Source organism: Mytilus edulis, chromosome 13 (assembly GCF_963676685.1).
Source record: "Mytilus edulis chromosome 13, xbMytEdul2.2, whole genome shotgun sequence".
Taxonomy (NCBI): domain Eukaryota; kingdom Metazoa; phylum Mollusca; class Bivalvia; order Mytilida; family Mytilidae; genus Mytilus; species Mytilus edulis.
In genome coordinates, this window is record NC_092356.1 from 64330329 (window position 1) to 64353766 (window position 23438).

General features: G+C 32.6%; 1 protein-coding gene across 2 annotated transcripts in view; it reads left to right on the forward strand.

The window, feature by feature from the left end:
• Positions 1-23438, forward strand: part of LOC139499924 (agrin-like) — a 50132-nt gene that overhangs the window by 22865 nt on the left and 3829 nt on the right. Inside the window, exons 14-33 of one of the 2 annotated variants that reach the window (XM_071288564.1) lie at positions 958-1059; positions 2696-2845; positions 3067-3210; positions 3631-3876; positions 5809-5949; positions 7784-7906; positions 8510-8659; positions 9367-9568; positions 10883-11098; positions 12132-12268; positions 13593-13700; positions 15017-15148; positions 15640-15762; positions 16989-17106; positions 17430-17547; positions 17929-18048; positions 18691-18877; positions 19423-19504; positions 20526-20765; positions 22732-22835. In XM_071288564.1, the coding sequence (XP_071144665.1) occupies positions 958-1059; positions 2696-2845; positions 3067-3210; positions 3631-3876; positions 5809-5949; positions 7784-7906; positions 8510-8659; positions 9367-9568; positions 10883-11098; positions 12132-12268; positions 13593-13700; positions 15017-15148; positions 15640-15762; positions 16989-17106; positions 17430-17547; positions 17929-18048; positions 18691-18877; positions 19423-19504; positions 20526-20765; positions 22732-22835 (2943 nt within the window). The remainder of the gene's footprint in view (positions 1-957; positions 1060-2695; positions 2846-3066; positions 3211-3630; positions 3877-5808; positions 5950-7783; positions 7907-8509; positions 8660-9366; positions 9569-10882; positions 11099-12131; positions 12269-13592; positions 13701-15016; positions 15149-15639; positions 15763-16988; positions 17107-17429; positions 17548-17928; positions 18049-18690; positions 18878-19422; positions 19505-20525; positions 20766-22731; positions 22836-23438) is intronic. The other variant, XM_071288565.1, reaches the window with a different exon arrangement.

Here is a 23438-nt window from a genome sequence, read left to right on the forward strand (position 1 = left end):
ACAATGCACATATATCCGGTACTAGCACCATTAAATCATGCTAAATTACTGAAATCTTAACAATTCCATCATTTTAGTTAAATTTTAGATGGTTTCTGTGTAAAACGAAAGTGGCCACATTCGTGTTCATCCAAAATATTGAAATGGAAGTTGTATTTGATGATAATACATAACATATATAAAGATTGAGGATGAACACGGATGTGGCCACTTTCATTTTTGACAAAAACCATCTGAAAAGTGACATTTTTTCGCATATTTGGTAGATTTTTCATATTTTAGCTTGAATCAGATCGTTTTTAATGACCAAATGAGTTAAAGTCTTTCACAAAAAAAAAAATTGAATCAAATGAAATAGACACTTACGTATTTAAAAAGTGGTCAAAATCTTTCTTCAGATGAAACTGAAATTTGAGGCCAAAATCGGTCCTTACCTACTCCTTTAGTTCACTATGAAGAATATCAAGGTGCTGAAAAATTCTCTTCAAAAATATAAAATGACTTAAATTATCAATTGATTATTTTCTGAAAGGACTTCAACATTTAAAAAAAAAATGTTCTACAATTTAATGTTTTAATCTCTCGTGTGATGTTTATCGTTTTCTGTTACATGTCCAAATTTCTTACTTTTTGTATCATTGTGACACTTTCGGGTGAACAAAATATTGTCTGTTTTCTTATTTAGAAATGATTTAATTATATTTTTAGAAGTTAAAATTATACATAATAAGTTGAACTTGATTGATGTCATTGTAAATTTTCATAATTATATTGATGAATCCTTTGTTATGATTTATTTCTAATTCCTCTACGTCATAAAATATTACTGATAATAGCTTTGTTTCACTCATTAACTTTTTAATTCATTATGCATTTCATTATGAATATTACATGTAAATACACTGTTTGTGTGTTTGAGTGTTTATATGTTACACCTGTGCTATTTAAACACTTAAGAATTTCAGAATGATGTTATAGAAGATTGTAGCGAGACACAGTATGGATGTTGTGATGATGGAGTTACAGCAGCATCTGGACCAAACTTTGATGGATGTACTAGTGAGTAACCATGGACGCTTATTTTTTTCTTGACAAAACAAAAGAAAGATTCAAGATTTTATATAAAGCAAGTTTCGAGTCTCTCATGACAAAACATAAAAAAAATTCAAGATTTTAAATAGGCAAGTTTTGAGTTTCTCATGACAGAACATCAGAAAGATTCTTACCGTTATATACCGGTAGCCTTATTGTGCTCATGCTGCGTAAAGCAAATACCAATCAATCATAAGAAAGATTCAAGTTTTATACTTGCATTAGTTTCGAGTTTCTCATCTCAAATTTCTGGTGTTGTTGGAATATTATTCTTCAAAGTTCATTGTCAATTTGACAGAATATTGTTATTCTTTAACATGTAAGTCAAGAGATCCAAATTTTTTTAAAGTAATTTGTGTATTAAGAATGTGCTCAATATAATAATTGGTTTTCGATTAACAATGCTGATTGTTTACAATAACCATGATTGTGTTGATTTTTACAGGGAAAACATCTATGTATTATTGAATGTTTTTATATGTTGTCTTTGTGTGTTGTGTTTCTTTCTTTCATTAGTGTTGTTGTAATGTTTTAAATAATTGGTACGAGAGCTTATAATTACATGATATTGTTGTTAGCACATAGAGAAATAAATATTCTTTTCACGTTATTAAGGTTCTTAGGTTTCTATATATTCAATTCAATTCAATTCAAAGTTTTATTTAAAGTCTACTTAAATAAACACAAGCTAAAGTGAGCTTTTTAAATTGACTGGATAATAAAATATATACACACATACAAAAGTCATGAAAACAACATAATTTATTACATACAGTGCATAGTAAGGCACTATTAGCATGCACTGTACTGGCATGAGCTGTTTTAGATCCCATGTTAGTACCAATTCTTTGAATTGGTCAAAAGATATTTCCATTCCACAATGATTTAAAGTGTTGTGTGTATGAAACAATAATTTACATTTATAACTTTTAATAAACTTCCACTCAGAAGGAAGGGTAATTAATAGTCTATTTCAGTCTGTCTGTTCATCTCTCCAATACAAATCTGTAATGTTTGCAAAGAGCCTTATTTTTCCATATGGTATTTTCTCAGAAGCAATAATGTCAAAGGTTGTTGCTATAATTCATTGGCACCAATCTTCATTTATCTATGCAGTATTGTTTTGTTTTGTACATTTTGTAATTTTAAAGGATCTCATTTATAACACTAACCCTTCTAGTTGGAGAGATAAAACTATTTTTTTTATATAAACTTTATGCGAACCCCTCTTCTTTGAAATGAAATTGAATTATATAAATTTAAACATTTTAGATATATTGAAATATTGTTGAAAGAAGGGGGAAAGGTAAAATAGCAGAAATACCAAACTCCAAGGAAAGTATTAAGCAGAAAGTCCTTTATCAGTGTTTTATAGCTAGCTAAACCTCTCACTTGTATGACAGTCACATATAATTCCTTTATTGAGCAAAACAAACCACCATCAAAGATAAAATTTTCAAAAAGTTTTGTTATTGTGTATTGTTTTTAATCACAACACAGAAAAACAAAATGGCATATAGACACTCTGGACAAAGTACTAACAAACTTTCGGTTACCATAGAACTAATTTTTCTCCACTGTTTAAAGTAATCCTATTTTTCAGGTGTATGTACATGTAATCGCTATGGCACCATTGACAACACATGTCATCCAAATACAAATAAATGTGAATGTAAACATGGAGTGGGAGGAGCTAAGTGTAATCTATGTCTCCCTGGATACTGGAATCTTAAGGGCATAAATGGATGTTCACGTTAGTACAATATTCAAGATTATATGATAGATATTTTTTGTTATCCAATTTTAACATCTGAGGTAATTACAGGCAAGACACCTGCCCTTTACAATTTTTTTTATTTTCTTAAAAAAAAAAAGTTTTTCAATGCAGTATTTTATACTTTAATGTGGTGTTTGTAGTGTTTCAATGATCAATCTTTCGAAAAGTATTTTGTTTTAAACACAATATGATTTTAGGTTGTGAATGTAATAGATATGGGTCAACAAGAACTGATTGTGAGCAGAGTACCGGTCAATGCCAGTGTAGACATGGTATGACCGGACTGAAGTGTGACAAGTGTACTAATGGACTACAGATTGGTATAAATGGATGTGATATATGTATGTATTCCTTTATATTAGATACAATGCAAAGGTATAAAAATCATTGAAGCAGCAACCTCAAAACACAGAAAAAAATTAAGAAATCTTGTCATTTTTGGCTTATGTTTTTAGTTACACTTTGAAATAAAATAAAATTCCAGTAAATCTAAATACTAAATACCCTCTGTTATATCTACACGTGGTTCAACATTATCTCCTAAAGACTATACAAACCCTGGAAGAAACTAGGAAATAAACACACAATCATTGGTCAAAGAAGCACAAATAAACAACATATAAGGATATGAATAAAATTTGCTATGGGTAAATTTCAAAGAATCATTGGCACAAATTCCATAAAGTATCTAACAATAACTAAACTAAAGTTTAAATTATCCCATGTCAAGATATCATATTGATTAATTTTATTTTTGGCAGATGGTGTGTCAATACAAGGTACTTGCATGGAATTAGTTTGTGGATTTGGTGGCGAGTGTAAAGAACAAAATGGACGGGCATATTGTGACTGCAGTAATCTCCCTTGTTTACCAAAAGATCATAAAAACTCAGCAGTAGTATGTGGCAGTGACGGCAGAACGTACCAGTCAGAATGTCAGCTACAGAGAACTTCCTGTGAACAACAAACACATCTGTACATGCACCACCTAGCACCATGTCATAATGGTAGGTCAAAAATTATTAATTTCATTCACTAAAATTTGTTCTGCCTATAGATTCTGTCTCATATTATGCAACATCTGTATTTCCTTTTCAAACCTTAGAAACTGCTTTTTAGCTCACCTGGCCCAAAGGGCCAAGTTAGCTTTTCCCATCACTATGCGTCCGGCGTCTGTCGTCCAGCGTTGTCCGGCGTCGTTAACTTTTACAAAAATCTTCTCCTAAAACTACTCAGCCAAATTAATCCAAACTTGGCCACAATCATCATTGGGGTATCTAGTTTAAAAAATGTGTCCAGTGACCCGGCCAACCAACCAAGATGGCCGCCATGGCTAAAAATAGAACATAGGGGTAAAATGCAGTTTTTGGCTTATAAATCAAAAACCAAAGCATTTAGAGCAAATCTGACAGGATAAAATTGTTTATCTGGTCAAGATCTATCTGCCCTGAAATTTTCAGATAAATCGGATAGCCGTTGTTGGGTTGCTAGCCCTGAATTGGTAATTTTAAGGAAATTTTACTATTTTTGGTTATTATCTTGAATATTATTATAGATAGAAATAAACTGTTTATAAGCAATTATGTTCAGCAAAGTAATATTAACAAATAAGTTGACATGACCGAAATGGTCAGTTGACCCCTTTAGGAGCTATTGCCCTTTATAGTCAATTTTTTACCATTTTTCGTAAATTTTAGTAATCTTTTACAAAATCTTCTCCTATGAAACTACTGGGCCAAATTAATCAAAACTAGGCCACAATCATCTTTAGAGAATTAGTTTGAAAAATGTGTCCGGTGACCCGGCCATCCAGCCAAGATGGCCGCCATGGCTAAAAATAGAACATTGGGGTAAAATGCAGTTTTTGGTTGATAACTCAAAAACCATAGCATTTAGAGCAAATCTGACATGTGGTAAAATTGTTTATCAAGTGAAAATCTATCTGCCTTGAAATTTTGAAATGAATCGGACAACCGATTGTTGGGTTGCTGCCCCTGAATTGGTAATTTTAAGGAAATTTTACTGTTTTTGGTTATTACCTTGAATATTCAAACAGGTCCTAGATCTTTTATAGATAGAGATAAACTGCTAACAGCAATAATGTTCAGCAAAGTAAGAGCTACAAATAAGTCAACGTGACTAAAATGGTCAGTTGACCCCTGAAGGAGTTATTGCACTATATAGTCATTTTTACGAATTTTTCGTAAATTTTTGTGATCTTTTACAAAAATCTTCTCCTCTGAAACTACTGGGCCAAACTTAACCACAATCATCATTAGGGTATCTAGTTTAAAATTTGTGTCCGATAACCCGGCCAACTAACCAAGATGGCCACCATGGCTGTAAATAGAACATTGGGGTAAAATGTAGATTTTGGCTTATAACTTTGAAACCAAAGCTTTATAGCAAATCTGACAAGGTTTTAAATTGTTTATCAAGTCAATATCTATTACCTTGAATACTATTATAGATAGAGATAAACTGTAAACTGCAATAATGTTCAGCAAAGTAAGATCTACAAATAAGTCAGCATAACCAAAATGGTCAGTTGACCTCTTAAGGAGTTATTGCCCTTTATAGTCAATTTTTAACAATTTTCATTAGTTTTTACAAAATATATTCCTCTGGAACTAAAGGGCCAAGTTAGTTATAGATAGACAAAATTGTAAGTAGCAAGAATGTTCAGTAAAGCAAGATCTCCAAACACATCACCATTACCAAAACACAATTTTGTCATGAATCCATCTGATGATCTGTTTTCTTTGTTTGATATGCATATAGACCAAGGTGAGTGACACAGGCTCTTAAGAGCCTCTAGTTATCAATGCTTACTCACAAGAAAGTTTCCAGTTATGATTCTGCATGAAGTACGTTTATTTTGCTTTAAGTATGAATAGACCTTAACTAGAGTTTACCTTTAGCTCTTAATTTCATTTCAGATAACAGAAAAACAACAGCTCCTATGCATCCTAATAGACTTTCTCGGAAAACAACAAAACACACAGATGATGGAGAAGCTGACGTTACAAGGTCAACAGAAAAACCTAAAGGTCAAACAGGTCCTAGATCTTCTCCTATAGGTAAGACATTACAAGGTCAACAGAAAAACCTAAAGGTCAAACAGTTCCTACATCTTCTATAGGTAAGACATTACAAGGTCAACAGAAAAACCTGAAGGTCAAACAGGTCTCAGATCTTCCCCTATAGGTAAGACATTACAAGGTCATCAGAAAAACCTAAAGGTCAAACAGGTCCTAGGTCTTCTCCTATAGGTAAGACATAACAAGGTCAACAGAAAAACCTAAAGGTCAAACAGGTCCTAGATTTTCTCCTATAGGTAAAACATTACAAGGTTAACAGAAAAACCTAAAGGTCAAACAGGTCTTACCAGGTCAACAGAAAAACCTGAATGTCAAACAGGTCTCAGATCTTCTCCTCTAGGTAAGACATTACAAGGTCATCAGAAAAACCTAAAGGTCAAACAGGTCCTAGGTTTTCTATAGGTAAGACATAACAAGGTCAACAGAAATACTTAAGGTCAAACAGGTCCTAGATCTTCTCCTATAGGTAAGACATTACAAGGTCAACAGAAAAACTTAAAGGTCAAACAGGTCCTAGATCTTCTCCTATAGGTAAGACATTACAAGGTCAACAGAAAAACCTAAAGGTCAAACAGGTCCTAGATCTTTTCCTATAGGTAAGACATAACAAGGTCAACAGAAAACCCAAAGGTCAAACAGGTCCTTGATCTTCTCCTATAGGTAAGACATAACAAGGTCAACAGAAAAACCTTAAGGTCAAACAGGTCCTAGATCTTCTATAGGTAAGACATAACAAGGTCAACAGAAAAACCTAAAGGTCAAAAAGGTCCTAGATCTCCTATAGGTGACACATTACAAGGTCAACAGAAAAACCCAAAGGTCAAGCAGGTCCTAGATCTTCTCCTATAGGTAAGACATAACAAGGTCAACAGAAAAACCTAAAGGTCAAACAGGTCCTAGATCTTCTGTAGGTAAGACATTTCAAGGTCAACAGAAAAACCTTAAGGTCAAACAGGTCCTAGATCTTCTCCTATAGGTAAGACATAACAAGGTCAACAGAAAAACCTAAAGGTCAAACAGGTCCTAGATCTTCTCCTATAGGTAAGACATTACAAGGTCATACAGGTCCTATATCTTCTCCTATAGGTAAGACATTACAAGGTCATACAGGTCCTATATCTTCTCCTATAGGTTAGACATTACAAGGTCATCAGAAAAACCTAAAGGTCAAACAGGTCCTAGATCTTCTCCTATAGGTAAGACATAACAAGGTCAACAGAAAAACCTAAAGGTCAAACAGGTCCTAGATCTTCTCCTATAGGTAAGACATTACAAGGTCATACAGGTCCTATATCTTCTCCTATAGGTAAGACATTACAAGGTCATACAGGTCCTATATCTTCTCCTATAGGTTAGACATTACAAGGTCATACAGGTCCTATATCTTCTCCTATAGGTAAGACATTACAAGGTCATACAGGTCCTATATCTTCTCCTATAGGTAAGACATTACAAGGTCATACAGGTCCTATATCTTCTCCTATAGGTTAGACATTACAAGGTTATCAGAAAAACCTGAAGGTCAAACAGGTCTTCATATTTTATGTTGAAACTAAAAATTGTGTTATATTCCCTTAATGGCAATTCTTAAGAAGATATTTTTATGAATTCCAAAATATACTGTTGAAGTTTTGCATTCTTTGTTCAAAAATTCAAATTTCATCGTGAAACTTAAATGTAAAGATCTTACAGTAAAAGCTTAAAATGAATATTTGATTTCTTTCCTTATTTGAATTCTGTCTTTCTGTTTTATTTTCAGTTAAAATACTAGACAGATGTCTCAATGGTGACTATTGTTCTGTTTATTTTTCAGTTAAGATACTCGACAGGTGTCTCAATGGTGACTATTGTTCTGCTGGTAACAGTCAATGTCGACAGGGAATCTGTCAGTGTAAACAAGGTTACATGTCATCATCAGATCTGAAGGAATGTGTTGGTAAGCTGATTGTTTATTAAGAATTGTTCTAACACTGCTTGCAAATAAAAGCCAAAAAACCTTTAGTTCCCATATAGTCTGTGTTAACCAGTTTTACACGGTCAGATTTCATTTCACATTCAAAAGCCACTTGATAATGTCATAAATCTATGCTGTGTTTTCTGAATTTTCTGAATCAAATTTCAAATATATGCAATATCACCTTATGGTACGTTTTCATCAGGGTATTACATTAGAAAATCTTTTATCTAAGATACTTTTTAAATGCCAAATATCCTCAAAAGATATCCTTAGGTCACCATACTGTCTTCATCAATAGACAAGAGGTCTATAAAGTTAATGTCTCTTTTGTTCACACTACTGCTAATTGTATAGAGTGCTGTAGATTCATGTAATGGAATATGCTGAAAATTCTTAATTTACTCTAATCAAAATAAAGGATGATGATTTTGTACATCCTGGCTTATTGCATCCGGTGCAAGGTTGCTAAATCTTTGTTCAAATATACAGTTTACAGAACAGTGTTTACATTTACATTTTTATTCAAAATTACTCCCACAGCATTAGACGAGTTTAATTGTATTTAATTTTATATATTTGCAGAAGTAGAAACATTACGACCTGATGAACATGTAACAGACGATTCCTGTATAAATAATCCTTGTCGTAACAATGGTTTATGTCGCTTAGACAAAGACTTGGGTTATAGGTGTCTATGCCCCATTGGTCGATCTGGATCTATTTGTAAAGACAGTAAGTCATACTAACAAAATAGATTTGTTTTACATCTAACCATTGTCTATACATCTAAGAAAGTATAAAATGATTGTTATGCAGCATAAGACTGTAATATTTCTATAGATATTTGTTAATTACTTACTGATATTTTTAGCCAATTGGCTAAACATTTTTCTAATATTTCTTTGTTTGTCTCTTTAGGCAACAAGTTTTTTTTCTGACTTTTAAAACATGAAACTGGTGTAAATTCACTTTTTCAGGATCCAATGCATGCTGAGCTAGCCAGTATGATTTCAAAAGTATTAACCATATAATATGTTGTCTTGACAATTTTCCCGAAAACTAATATTACATCAAAGCTGTTACAATATTTCAGTTTTAGGTCTAAACCATGAAATTACAGTTAATCCTTTATATTTTAAAACTAAGCAATTCATAACCTGCAATATCTGATAAATGATTATTTTTTAAAGATTTGACTGCTACTAGGTATTACTTTATCAATGATATATATAAACATATCATGTTGCACAAATTGTATCCTTGAATTTAAAGCTATTGCTATGACAATAATGTATATCAAATGAAAACATTGGACCTTTTCCATATTTGAATGAAGTATCAAGAGAGAGTGAATATTGAACTGCTTTTATATCAAGTCCTATTTAATTTTTGGGTCATCGTATAATTGACAAGAACATTGATTATGAACTTTTTTTCAGATGGACGAATCACCACTCCATCCTTTTCTGGCATGTCACAGTTAATATTACGACACTACATTCAAACGGACCATGAGATAATTATTGATATCAGTTTTAAAGCCTTGAATTATGATGGACTATTATTGTTTAGCAGCCAGTTCCCCAATGGGTCTGGAGATTTCTTGTCTCTGTCACTCAGAGATGCATATGTAGAGTTCAGGTAATCAGATTAAGGAGAGAATCAGAGAGACAAAAAGAGATCTGAAAATGATTTATATTTTAGTTTGTTTATATCTTTAAATAACAATACTGGTAGTCTTTTGTTGGTATATTCTTGAAACTCTGTAAAACCTTAGTCAGGAGGTGCTTAAAGGGTGATGTAAAATCCTGACTACTGAAAAATAAAAATAAAAATAGAAAAAGAATTTGATCAGATAATCAAAGAATTCATTCCTCGCTATAAAATTTTCAGTGCAAGAACAACTAATCACATAATCTTTCTTAAAATAGGTTTTCATGATTCATGTGAGCATTCTTAACGATGTGGTGCATTTCAGATTTATGGTTCATCATTTTCCTATTTACTGTATTTTATAATTCCTTACATATAATGACCATGTATTAAAAGTTATTCTCATGAACTACAGAGATCAGGGCGTTGTGAAGTTTGGTATCAAGATTCATGTGAGCATGCTTTACGGTATGGCCTTTGCTCATGGTTGAAGGCCATATGATGACCTTTAGTTGTTAATTTTCGTGTCATATGGGCTGTTGTGAAGAGTTGTCTCATTGGCAATCATACCACATCTTCTTTTTATGCCCACCTACGATAGTAGAGGGGCATTATGTTTTCTGGTCTGTGCGTCCGTTCGTTCATTTGTTTTTCCGTCTGTCCCGCTTCAGGTTAAAGTTTTTGGTCAAGGTAATTTTTGGAGATGCAGAACTCCAATCAACTTGAAACTTAGTACACTTATTGCTTATGATATGATCTTTCTAATTTTAAAGCCAAATTAAACTTTTGACCCCAATTTCACGGTCCACTGAACATAGAAAATGAAAGTGGGAGTTTCAGGTTAAAGTTTTTGGTCAAGATAGTTTTTGATGAAGTTGAAGTCCAATCAACTTGAAAACTTAGTACACATGATCCCTATGGTATGGAATAAAAAAATCAAATTTAGCATTAAATTTATATTTTTTACCTGATTTCACGGTCCATTGAACATGGAAAATGATTGTGCGAGTGGGGCATCCATGTACTTTGGACACATTGTTGTTAATATATACTGTGTGATGAGTTTTCATATTTTATTGCCCATCCACTTGTTGAAAACCTTACAAGGAGATTTGTACAATAACCAATAAACTTATTTATTCTTGATTCTATTTTTATTGAAATTGTTTACTGTTCTCATTCAATAAATAATGCATGATAAAAAAAATGAAATCATAAAAGGTTAATTAAATCATTTAGATTTAGAATTGATTATTCATGGAAATGGTGAAATATATATTTTTGATTGTATTATTTCTAAAGATTTGACGTAGGTGGTGGTCCTATGATACTGAGAAACAGACATAGGATACAGCTGAACCAATTTATCCATGTGACGGCCAGTCGGGACGGTAAGGACGGGTCACTGACAGTGGACAAAGAAGCACCAGTGTTAGGAACAGCTCCAGGATCACTGGTCTCACTCAACTTAGTAGACAGACCATTTTATTTAGGGAATCCACAAAGTGAAATAGATAAGTGAGTATTTAGACCAAATGATGAATTTAACCACGGTGGATTCACTTATTTTCCGAAGTTTGCATACAAGCCTATTGGAAATTTGTCATTGGTTAAAAATTTAATTTCGTAATTACTTACACCAACGAAATGCACTACATTGAAGACCTGTTGGTGACCTTCTATTGTTGTCTTTTCTATGGTTGGGTTGTTGTCTCTTTGACATATTCCCCATTTCCATTCTCAATTTTATTACTTCATTAATAGTCAAATCTTGAGTATTAAAAAAAAAATTCATTATAAAAACTAGTTGAAGGTATTAACTTATATACCTCACCTAGGGGCATTATGTTTTTGGTCCCTTCATCCGCCTGTCCCACTTCAGGTAAAAGTTTTTGGTCGAGGTAGTTATTGATTAAGTTGAAGTCCAATCAACTTGAAACTTAGGACACATGTTCCCTATGATGTGATCTTACTGATTTAAATGCTAAATTAGAGTTTTGACCCAAATTTTATGGTCTACTGAACATAGAAAATGATAGTGTGAGAAGGGCATTAGTGTGCTATCCACACATTCTTGTTTTAACCTTAGCTCTTTATAGATTAATTTTAAACCAAATGATATAAGATGTTTAAGAAATATCAGAGTAATTAAGTACAGACACAACAGCAAAAATGGTTTCATTCTTCAAACCTACTTTTTCTACCCCTAGTCTGGCAATTTGGCAATTCCTTTGTCTGTCTACCTGTTCTTTCCAAACATATTTTCGTACCACTGTTCTCAGAAACTGATGTGAGAAAATGACTTTATAAATGGTTACCAACTTGACAGTAATGAGTTGTACTTTGTGTACAATTCTGGATGTGTCAGATACATATATAGCCCCTGTTTGGCTGAACGAAATTAAAAGAAAAATTATTACATATTTCTCCTATGCTATGGAGAAGCATGTCTTCATATTTGGCGAAAACAGTTGTTTAACTCATGTGTCTAACTGAATAAGTGCCAAAGAAGTAGCTATTGCATGTTTATAACTTCACATTTATTTTTCAGGGAATTCAAACAGAGACTGCCAATGGGATTTGTTGGCTGTATTAAAACTTTCCATGTCAAGAACAAACTGAGAACACATCTTTATGATCTATCTTACCCACAAGTATCAGATCATATTATGTCAGGGTTAGATATTGGTAGGTAGAATGGGAAAACATCATTTATTTATTAGTGGCTGTTAACTTTGAACAAGCAATTACTACAAAAATTAGTTGAAGAAGGCTTTACTTATCAGATCAACAAAAAAAACACAAAACACTAAACAAAAGTAATGACACAAAGTACTAATCTCAGATCTAGAGTACTAACAATTACTGAAAGCTACTTCTAAGCCAATAACAACCATTAAAAGAATCATGTAACCAAAACTTAACTAAATATCAATCAATATGCAACTGATGGATTTAGTGTACAGTTGTCAAAGAAACACAGGATTTTGTTCAATGCAAAAATATAAGTACAGACAGAATTTAGAACTATGAATGGTCATAGCTGTATGGTCATCTTCTTATTTTAAGGATGTTTGCTACTCTGTTTAAAAAATAACAAGAGACTGTTATAAATTGAAATGTATATAAATAAAAATACTAAAAAAGCAGAAATAGTGTGCTTGTTTTTCGCAATATAAGCTGTTGAAAATTTGGCGGGAAATAATTCTCTCTAGATTTTTCTTTTACTTAACATTGGCACCTTTTTTGTTTAAAAAACTATGAAAAAATAACAAGGATTTCATAAGATTTTGAAATATGGCTTTTTAAATAATACATAATGAAAATATGAAAAGAAAAGTAGGGGTTAGTGGGCAAATTATTTTAATGTTAATACATGGATAAAACCAGAGGGTTTAGAAATTCAAAAGGTAGAGGAGCAAATATCCTTAACAAGAGAAGGCATTATATTTTATCAGTATTGTTTCACTGTGCATTTACATGAGAATAGCTAGCTAGAGCATGATATAAAAGAATTAATTTGATTCTCACAGAAAATTCTAGAACTTCTTCACCACAAAATGGCCTTATGAGACAAGTAAAAAGACAGCCAATTTTAGTTATTGAAGCTAAAAATATTCAGGAAAAGCAACTATTTCTCAAAATAAAAAAAGTAATAATACATGTGTACTTTCTTTAAGAATGATTTCATTCTTTCATGACAAGAATAACGAACAGACGTATATAAAAAATAATATATAATGTGGTATGATTGCCAATGATACAACTCTCCACAGAAATTAACAACTATAGGTCACCGTACAGCCGTTAACAATGAGCAATGCCCATACTGCATAATCAGCTATTGTGCATCACATTTACTTTTGGAATTAAAACAAAGAAAAGCATCATGTTACAATTTTAGATTGAAATATTTTTCAGAAGTTGAACAGTATGAATTTACTGTGATTTTGTCAATGTATTTGTACCAGTAGATTGTTTATTTTCTATAACTCTGTAAATGTGTTTTCAGCTGAATGTGGAAGTAATTCTTGTAACAGTTTACCGTGTAAATATGGAGGGACTTGTCTGGCGAAAGATTCTGATGTTTATAGCTGTGTGTGTAAACATGGATTTACAGGTATTTGTGCACAATATATACAATGTAGTGTTAAAAAGAATTTAGAAATGTAATAACTTTGTATTGAATTCAGAATGTTAGCATAATTTATTTTTCACAAAAAAATGCCTTAATGAACTACATTTGTCAGAAAGAGGGGATAGTTACCAAGGCTGTCCCTCTTTATGTAACATATAAAAGGATTGATGTATGGCTGTTTAATGTCCAGTGGCAAATTAAATGCATATTTCAGAGGAAAAAATATGTCAGTGTGATATGAATATTCATTCTGTATTGTACTAGTCAGATCAAGCCAGAATTTTAAGCGCATAAAGACTTGTCATTCTACCTAGACACATTATTTGGACTCTGATTCTGACCAGTCTTTGCTCTTACTTGTTTAATGTCCTTAAATACAAAAATACAAAATTACCTCCCACACTGGAGGGGAACACACTGTCATGAGACTACAAAGGTGGTTGGATAGATTTAAATTTATAGGAAATTGGAAAAAGACAGAATCTTCAAGGTATATGGCATACTGAAAGCAAACTGTACTATAGTCGCCGTCAGCTGAAATTCGTAGCGGTTATCGGTAAAAATAATCTAAACTATCAACCACGTTCACTCAAGATATAGTTTTTCACATTCCATTCATAAATCGCCAAAAGAAAAACCACTACTGACCTACCTTTTAAGTGATTGCACTGTGATAATCCTGACCTTCACATTTTCCAAGACAATTTTGAATGTTGGAATCCGCCATTGTTTTTACCGGAAGTGTTTCTGTGGAGTTCAATTTCATAAAATTTGCATAAAGCGCGGGAAACCTTATCATCAATGAAAAGAACAGTTCAGGAAACTGCATAAGTCACGAATGTCATATGTAAACAAAATCCTCATAGAAACAAAGATGGCGGAATTACAATGGAAAACATTCTGGAAAATGTGAAGGTCAGGATTATTACAGTGCGATCACTTAAAAGGTAGGTCAGTAGTGGTTCTTCTTTTTGCGATTTATGAATGGAATGTGAAAAACTATATCTTGAGTGAACGCGATTGATAGTTTAGATTATTTTTACCGATAACCGCTACGAATTTCAGCTGACGGCGACTATATGTTTAAATTTTGTGTTAAAAATACTGTTACTATAGCAGGTATAGTATACTTATATAGTACAATGTATAAGAACAAAGAACTAGAGCAATTGCTTGTACAAAGAAAGAAAAACGAGTGAAAGAGTAATTTTTTAACACCCAGTAGGAATAAGATTTTTCCCTGAAGAAATTCTGGCTGAATTACATATAATCTGATTTATTTATTATTGTTATTTTAGGACGTGATTGTGAGATAGTATTGGATCCATGTGTGATGGCTAACTGTCATGAGAGTTCTACTTGTCAGATCTATGGAAACTCATACAAATGTATCTGTAGTTCTAACAGGGAGGGAGAGTTCTGTGAATTTGGTTAGTTTTTACAGTGAAAATAGCCACAGACTGATAGAAAAAAAAACCTAGATCGCAGAGCTTATCCAAGAGTTCTTGAAAACTTTTATTCAGTTATTTGACTGATATAAATTTGAAATGTCTAACATATATATTGTGATGATATAAGTCCAAATGTCTGAAACAATTTCGAACAGTGTATAGCATTTGTTAAGCTCTAAATTACTGTATCTAAAATACCAACATTGATGATATGACAAAAGTATTAATTCAAATGAGACTGCAACCTAGCCTAGCTATACAATAAAAAAAACATTTAAAATTCAACCAAAAGTCTTGATTTACTTCATATTATAAAACAAGCTCTTAATTGTGTAAAGTCTAGACCAACTATGTTTTAATTCCAACAAACCACTGAAAACCTGACATCAAAACCAAATATTTCAATAGACAACTTGCTATAAAAACAAATTGACAACAACTGACAATGTTCTAATTTAATTTTTTTTCAGAAAAATTACAACCAATAGATGTCCCTGAGTTTTCAGGAAACTCTTTCCTTGAGCTACCATTGGGTGATATAGGGAGTACAGCCATGACATTTACTATCTGGTTCAAGACATCCAAACCTAACGGTAAGTTATATATATCTTCACTACCATTGGGTGACATAGGGAGTACAGCCATGACATTTACTATCTGGTTCAAGACATCCAAACCTAACGGTAAGTTATATATATCTTCACTACCATTGGGTGATATAGGGAGTACAGCCATGACATTTACTATCTGGTTCAAGACGTCCAAACCTAACGGTAAGTTATATATATCTTCACTACCATTGGGTGATATAGGGAGTACGGCCATGACATTTACTATCTGGTTCAAGACGTCCAAACCTAACGGTAAGTTATATATATCTTCACTACCATTGGGTGATATAGGGAGTACAGCCATGACATTTACTATCTGGTTCAAGACATCCAAACCTAACGGTAAGTTATATATATCTTCACTACCATTGGGTGATATAGGGAGTACAGCCATGACATTTACTATCTGGTTCAAGACGTCCAAACCTAACGGTAAGTTATATATATCTTCACTACCATTGGGTGATATAGGGAGTACGGCCATGACATTTACTATCTGGTTCAAGACGTCCAAACCTAACGGTAAGTTATATATATCTTCACTACCATTGGGTGATATAGGGAGTACAGCCATGACATTTACTATCTGATTCAAGACATCCAAACCTTACGGTAAGTTATATATATCTTCACTACCATTATGTGATATAGGGAGTACGGCCATGACATTTACTATCTGGTTCAAGACATCCAAACCTAACGGTAAGTTATATATATCTTCACTACCATTGGGTGATATAGGGAGTACAGCCATGACATTTACTATCTGGTTCAAGACATCCAAACCTAACGGTAAGTTGTATGCATCTACATAATTCCAGCAAAGAACAGACAAACATTACTTGCAATAGAACAAAAGAGTAAAATGCAAGCTGTGTATATTGTCTTAAATGAATGTCAAGATCTACTTGTTTTTGTCCATATTGTCAAACATGGCTACTTATATGAGTTATTGCCCTTGAATGACCTTTCGTCCAATTTTGTCATTTCCACCTATTACTTTGAGACCTGCAGTATAACAGATAGAAATCTTTAAAAACCAAATAAGATCTACAAATGTACTATGGTTTTTTTTTCAAGAAGTTGTTTTTTAATCTACAACATGTTTTTATTTTTCCAGGAGGTTTGTTTAAAGTTATAAATGTATACTGTTATTTTCCCTGTAGTTCTGTTTTGTATCATAGACTACAAGTATGTTATTTTTCCAGGAGTTTTGTTTTATGCCAGTACATATGCGGGAGGCAATGGAGATTTCATATCTCTAAACATTGTGGATAGAAGGGTTGAATTCAGGTTCAACATGGGAAGTGGTACTATTGTTATATCGTAAGTAGGCATTTATATTGTTTTCTCGTAGAATGTATTATTGTTATATCATAAGTGTTCATTTACATTCTTATTACATCGCATATAAAAATAAGGAGATGTATGATTGCCAATGAGACAACTATCCACCAAAGTTCAAATGAAGTAGATGTTAGCAATTATGGCAACCAGCCTTCAACAATAAAGTTAATTTTGACCTTGTGTTGATTTCTTAATGATCCATGAAATAACAAGTATCTTTCCAAAGTCTATTTGCTAATTCCTGTCATTAATGACTCTGTGATAAGAGATCAATTTTTAGTTCACTCCAACTTTTATTGTAGGAGTGATGCAGTTATTTCCCTTGATACGTGGCATGAAGTGATGATTGATAAAACCAAGAAATTTGGTATATTGCTGATAGACAAAAATCCACAGTATAATTATACGGGGGAGTCGAAGGTATGTAAAACCAAGAAATTTGGTATATTGCTGATCGACAAAAATCTACAGTATAATTATACAGGGGAGTCGAAGGTTTGTTTGTATCTTAAGTTAATATTAATGTTGTCTTGGTTACAAGTTAGATATGTTGCCAAATCTTTGAAATTATATTTTATAATATAAATTAGAAGATGTGGTATGATTGCCAATGAGACAACTCTCCACAAGAGACAGAATTACACAGAAATAAAACATTAATATAATATGTCACAAGCAAAAACTCTAACTGTAAAAATATAAGGACACTGATTTGTCAAATTGCAGTAATACACAAATCTTATTTTTCCCAGTTTCTAAGAATTTAACTTGAATTAATCTAATTATCTGTTTTTGTTTCAGGGATTTTTAACAGAATTAAATTTAGACAACAGTATCCTATACCTGGGTGGATTTAAAAGTAGATTTGATATCCCTGTGGATTCTAATATAACATATAATTTGACAGGAGTAATACAAAGGGTTTGTATATTGTATTTATGTATTCTCTAACTCTTACTCAATTTATCATTTTCCCGACCTGTAGATGAATTTTATTTAATCAATGTGTAATTCATTTGATCCCAGATCTTCATTGGTTAAAATTTAATTATGATGTCATATTTTCTTGCTTTTGTCTTTAATTTCTATCGTAATGTCACAAAAAAGGGGATCATGTCTTATGAAGCCCACGTAGAAAGAATACATATTTTTTGCATGCCGTTCGAAAAGATAGCTTTAAATAAATTGTTTACATGATCGTCTTAAAATCATAAGAGAAACAGATTCCACGCCAAATCTTGTTCAATACAATATTTATCCACTATCGACAGTTAAATTTAAAATATTTGAAAGGCATGGTGAGCCGCTCCTTTTAAATTTGAAAATTTACCTGTCTTGAGTGGATAAATATCGTATCACACTTGATACAATGGTAGAAACTATATGTACAGTATAATTTAATGTTGATAGTATATTGAAACAATGGTATGAAGACTTCAAGACTAGAAGGTTGTATGATAGAAATGCTTATCTTTTGCACTAGCTTATTAGATGGTTTTGGTCAATTCTGCTATATAACTTGTCCTGGCATGACTTATGTTTAGTGTACATGTTTTATTTCAGATGTATATAAATGGTAAACTGTATGATGATTTGATGTTGTCAGCCAAAGATAAGATAAATGTTCTCCCCTACCGAGGCGCTCCATGTAATGTAAATCCATGTTTGAATGGCGGGGTCTGTATACCCAAAATGGATCAGGTGGAATGTAAATGTCCCGCCAAATTTATCGGAGTAAAATGTGAAAAAAGTAAGTTTCATTCTAATTTTGAATTATCTAGATTTGAAAATTTTTCTGGTGAATATCATAGACATTCCCTTTGAATTTACTCAGTTAAAGCTGTAAATGGAAGTTCTCCTTGAACTTTTTTTTTTTTTTGCTGTCACTTTAATATTTAAGAACTTCCTAAATATAAAGTTTTACTAATTTATTTGTGGTATTCCTGAAATATTTCAGTGTATCCTGAAATACTTTAGAAGGTCCTCAAAGTTTTGTGGTAATCCTATATTTAAATTATGCAGGTCCCAATATATTTCAGTCGTTCCTTAAATACAATAATTTTGACTTAAAAGAGGGGCGAAAGATACCAGAGGGACAGTCAAACTCATAGACTGAAAATAAACTGACAATGCCATGGCTCAAAAGTTAAAAGAAAAACAGACAAATAATAGTTCACAAGACACAACATAGAAAATTTATGACTAAGCAATACGAACCCCACCACAAACGGGTGATTTCAGTTAATCTACACCTCATATATTGTTAATTATGATAAGATTATTTGTTTTGTTCAGGAGTAGACTCTGTCAACAGAGACAGACCTTTATTATTTGATGGAGAAACCTATTTACAGTATTCAAATGAGATTTCTGAAGAGTAAGTAGAACTTTGTTTAGTGTAATGCAGTCAGAGAGTTATCTCCCATTCCATATATTTTTATAGTGCATATTCCAAATGTTTTTTATTCATTTACAATAGGTTTTTCCCAGCAGTAGTTTGAATTTTTAACTTCAAACTGATCAACTGAAAAATTATTTTAGTCAGTTGCTAGTGAAAGGTTGTTAGCATGAAATCGAATGCAAAATCATCCTTGACAAATATTACAAAAAAAAAAATCAAAAGCCTGTTTTTAAAGTAATTTTTATTAGCCTTTCTACATGTTTTGTGGACATTAAAAATTCTTCAGATTTCATACAGTTCAAAATAAGATGTGTTTTATCTAAAAGATGTTATGAGTTATGGTCCTTTTTTATTGTGACCTCACAAATTTAGCCAATTCAGAGAATGCAATGTAAGAAAATTTGATTTCATCAAAATATAATAAATAAATAAATTCCTTTTATGAAGTAACATAGGATTAGTTTAATTAATAGAAGAATAATTATAAAAAAAGAAGATTTGGTATGATTGCCAATGAGACAACTCTCCACAAGAGACCAAATGACACATAAGTGTACAAACATAGGTCACCATACGATCTTCAACAATAAGCAAAGCCCATACCACATGGTCAGCTATAAAAGGCCCTTAAAATGATAAATCTAAAACAATTCAAAGGAGAAGACTAACTGCCTTATTAATGTACAAAAAATGAACCCAAAACAAATATGTAACACAAAAACAAATGGCAACCACTGAATTACAGGCTCCTGACTTGGGACAGGCACATACATACAGAATGTGGTAGGGTTAAACATGTAAGATGGATCCCAACCCTCCTCCTAGCCTGGGACAGTGGTATAACAGTACAACACAATCACAAACTATGAAAAGTTGGCTTTTGCGACCACTCCATCATATTAACTGTTAAACTTTGTAATTTAAAGAAATCATTAAGAAGCTGTGCACTCAATGACTCTTACCTTATTATTTTTGATTTAACATTTTCCTTTTTCAGATCAGCAGCACAGAGATCTAATAAATATTATATTAAATTTCGAACATTAAAATCAAATGGATTAATACTATATCAGAATGGTAAAAGTAACGTTTTAGGTGACTATTTAGCTATAGCTATTGTTCGTGGGAGAGTAGAATTCAGTTATAATCTAGGAAAACAATCGGAGAAAGATTTACATATTATTCGATCAGCTGTTGATATTGACGATGGTGGATGGCATAAAATATTGGCTGAAAGGTAGGTAGTTTATATAAATTCTGCCTCCAGGTGCAGGATTTTCACCCTGTGTTGAAGACCTATTGGTGGTCTTGGCTGTTTTCTGCTCTTTGGTCCGGTTGTTTTGTTTTCTCTATGACACATTCATTATTTTCATTCTCAAGTTTATTGATCAAAATTTCTCCCATTCCATAATGCATATCATACCTGCCAACTTTTGAAAATGCCCATGGGGGTTTTAGCGCGCGACAACAATTTCAAAGTTTAAAATTCTTTGCGACGACTATTTTGCGCGTGCTGTTTTGTAGTCTAGAAAAAGTGTCATATTTGCATGATTTGTAAGATGAGCTTACATCCCTTTTTTTTAAGTTTATTTGCATGATTCTAGTTATTATATCAGCAGAAAATATGAACATGTAGCTGTAAGACCAGGAATTATTTTCATGTGTAAGGATACTAAATAGTTGTTGACTTTTCCAATTTAAAATTATACACAAAGAAGGACCTTTATCAGGTTGGGAACAACACATAGGGATCCCCCCTCAATGTTAGGACATTAAAAACCACTTTTAAAGTACAAATGAGCACACATTCATGTGCATATTATTTGAAGAAACTTTTCCCAAAGAACTATACATCTTATGACCTATCTGGTATTATAGGGTCAACACATGTCCAAGAATTTTGATATGTTCTTGGCCTTATATCTTCTTTATTATTCAAAATAATAGGACTCTTCATTTAGAAAAGCTGTTCCAAATATAATGTCAGAATTTCCCATTTTAAAGTTAATAAATCTACATTTTTCTATTTCATTTTTTACAAGAGTGACCCCTTGACTAAGGGTAGTCCCTCATTTAAGGGATTCCTCATGTTGATGTGGGTGTGGGGGTCCATGTGAAAAATAATGAATAGTGCATTATACTTTAAATGATTGAATACATAAATGAAATTATGTTACAGCAAGTGTATATGTAAGGCAGTGGCTATTTGACCGGCACCGGCTAAATAGCAAATTTGCTATTTAGCCGGTGCCGTTCAAATAGCCACTGCCTATATGTAATGTCAATAAATTAGTGAATAAACTACTATTTATTATATTTATGGCAGTACTGCATCATTGAAGTTTGTCAATCAGCCATGCTTTTATTCTTATTCTGTGTAAGAACCTCCTTGCAGTTGAAAAATCATTTGCCATGTTCCCGTTTTTACATCAACAAACAGTGGAATACAACACAAGTTCAATATCTAGCATGTTAAAACAATCTTGAGAGAAAACGTTTTTGATTGGCTGATTAATTTGATCATGAGAAACACACAATTTGATTGGCTGAACACGATTTTCCTCCATTAGACACAGTTCAAAATCGGGAACAACAATATTTTTCGTGTAGTTTTTCACCAAATCGTGTTTTAGAGGGTTTTTCAGGAACACGATCGTGCAATCGTGACTAAGGGTCAAAATCGTGTAGAACACGCCTAAATCGTGAAAGTTGGCAGGTATGGCATATTAGAAAAAAAAGTTGTTAATGTCTGTGTCATTTTGGTCTCTTGTGGACAGTTGTCTCATAGGCAATAATACCACATCTTCTTTTTTATATTTAACTGGAAACCTAAAATAGAGTGTAGTCAGGAACTTAATGTACAATATTCAGGCTGTCTACTGAGCAATGTATCTTCACAGTTTTACTGAATATGTATACAGTAAACCAACTTATTTTTGGGTATGCTTTATTTTGCCTTTATCAAGCCCTTTCTATCCTACTTTTGCAGTAACTTAATTATGCAAGTTTAATTTAATTATTGCAGTTCATTCGAAATTCTGAGCTAATTGAAATTTGTTTTATCTTATCAAACTGTTGGACTGGTCAAGTCATCAAAGTACAAAGTAATAGAATAGAACATGCATGCTTGCAATCCTGTATAATACTTGAATTCTACTTTATGGAATGTTGTCAAAGATCTATGAATTGTTTTATTTTTACAGGCACGAGAGAGAAGGCACATTAAAAGTTGACAATGAGAAACTCATTACAGATTCCTCAACAGAGGGCGCTTCACAACTAGATACAAATGGTATCTTACTAATAGGTCAGTATGAAAGTTAATTATTATGATATAAAAAAAATTGAAATAAGCTGCACTACATTTACATTGAATTTATTGCAACTCTGGTAAATTAGTACATGTAATATTGTGATTGGTTCAACACCTGAGGCGACCTCCTACTTCAACAATATATAGGGGGTCAGTATCATGATGTCATTGTCGACTATTAATGACAACGTCATCAAGTAATGATATTGCATTTCATTGCTTAATTTTATGCCACACCTAGCTATAGGGGCATTATGATTTTTATGCCCCACCTACGATAGTAGAGGGGCATTATGTTTTCTGGTCTGTGCATCCGTCCATCCTTCCATCTGTCCGTCTGTCCGTCCGTTCGTTCAGGTTAAAGTTTTTGGTCAAGGTAGTTTTTGATGAAGTTGAAGTCCAATCAACTTTAAACTTAGTACACATGTTCCCTATGATATGATCTTTCTAATTTAATTGCCAAATTAGAGTTTTGACCCCAATTGCACGGTCTACTGAACATAGAAAATGATAATGCGAGTGGGCATCCGTGTAGTATGGACACATTCTTGTTGGTCTGTGTGTCCATTTGTTTATCTGTCATTCCCTCAGTCTGTC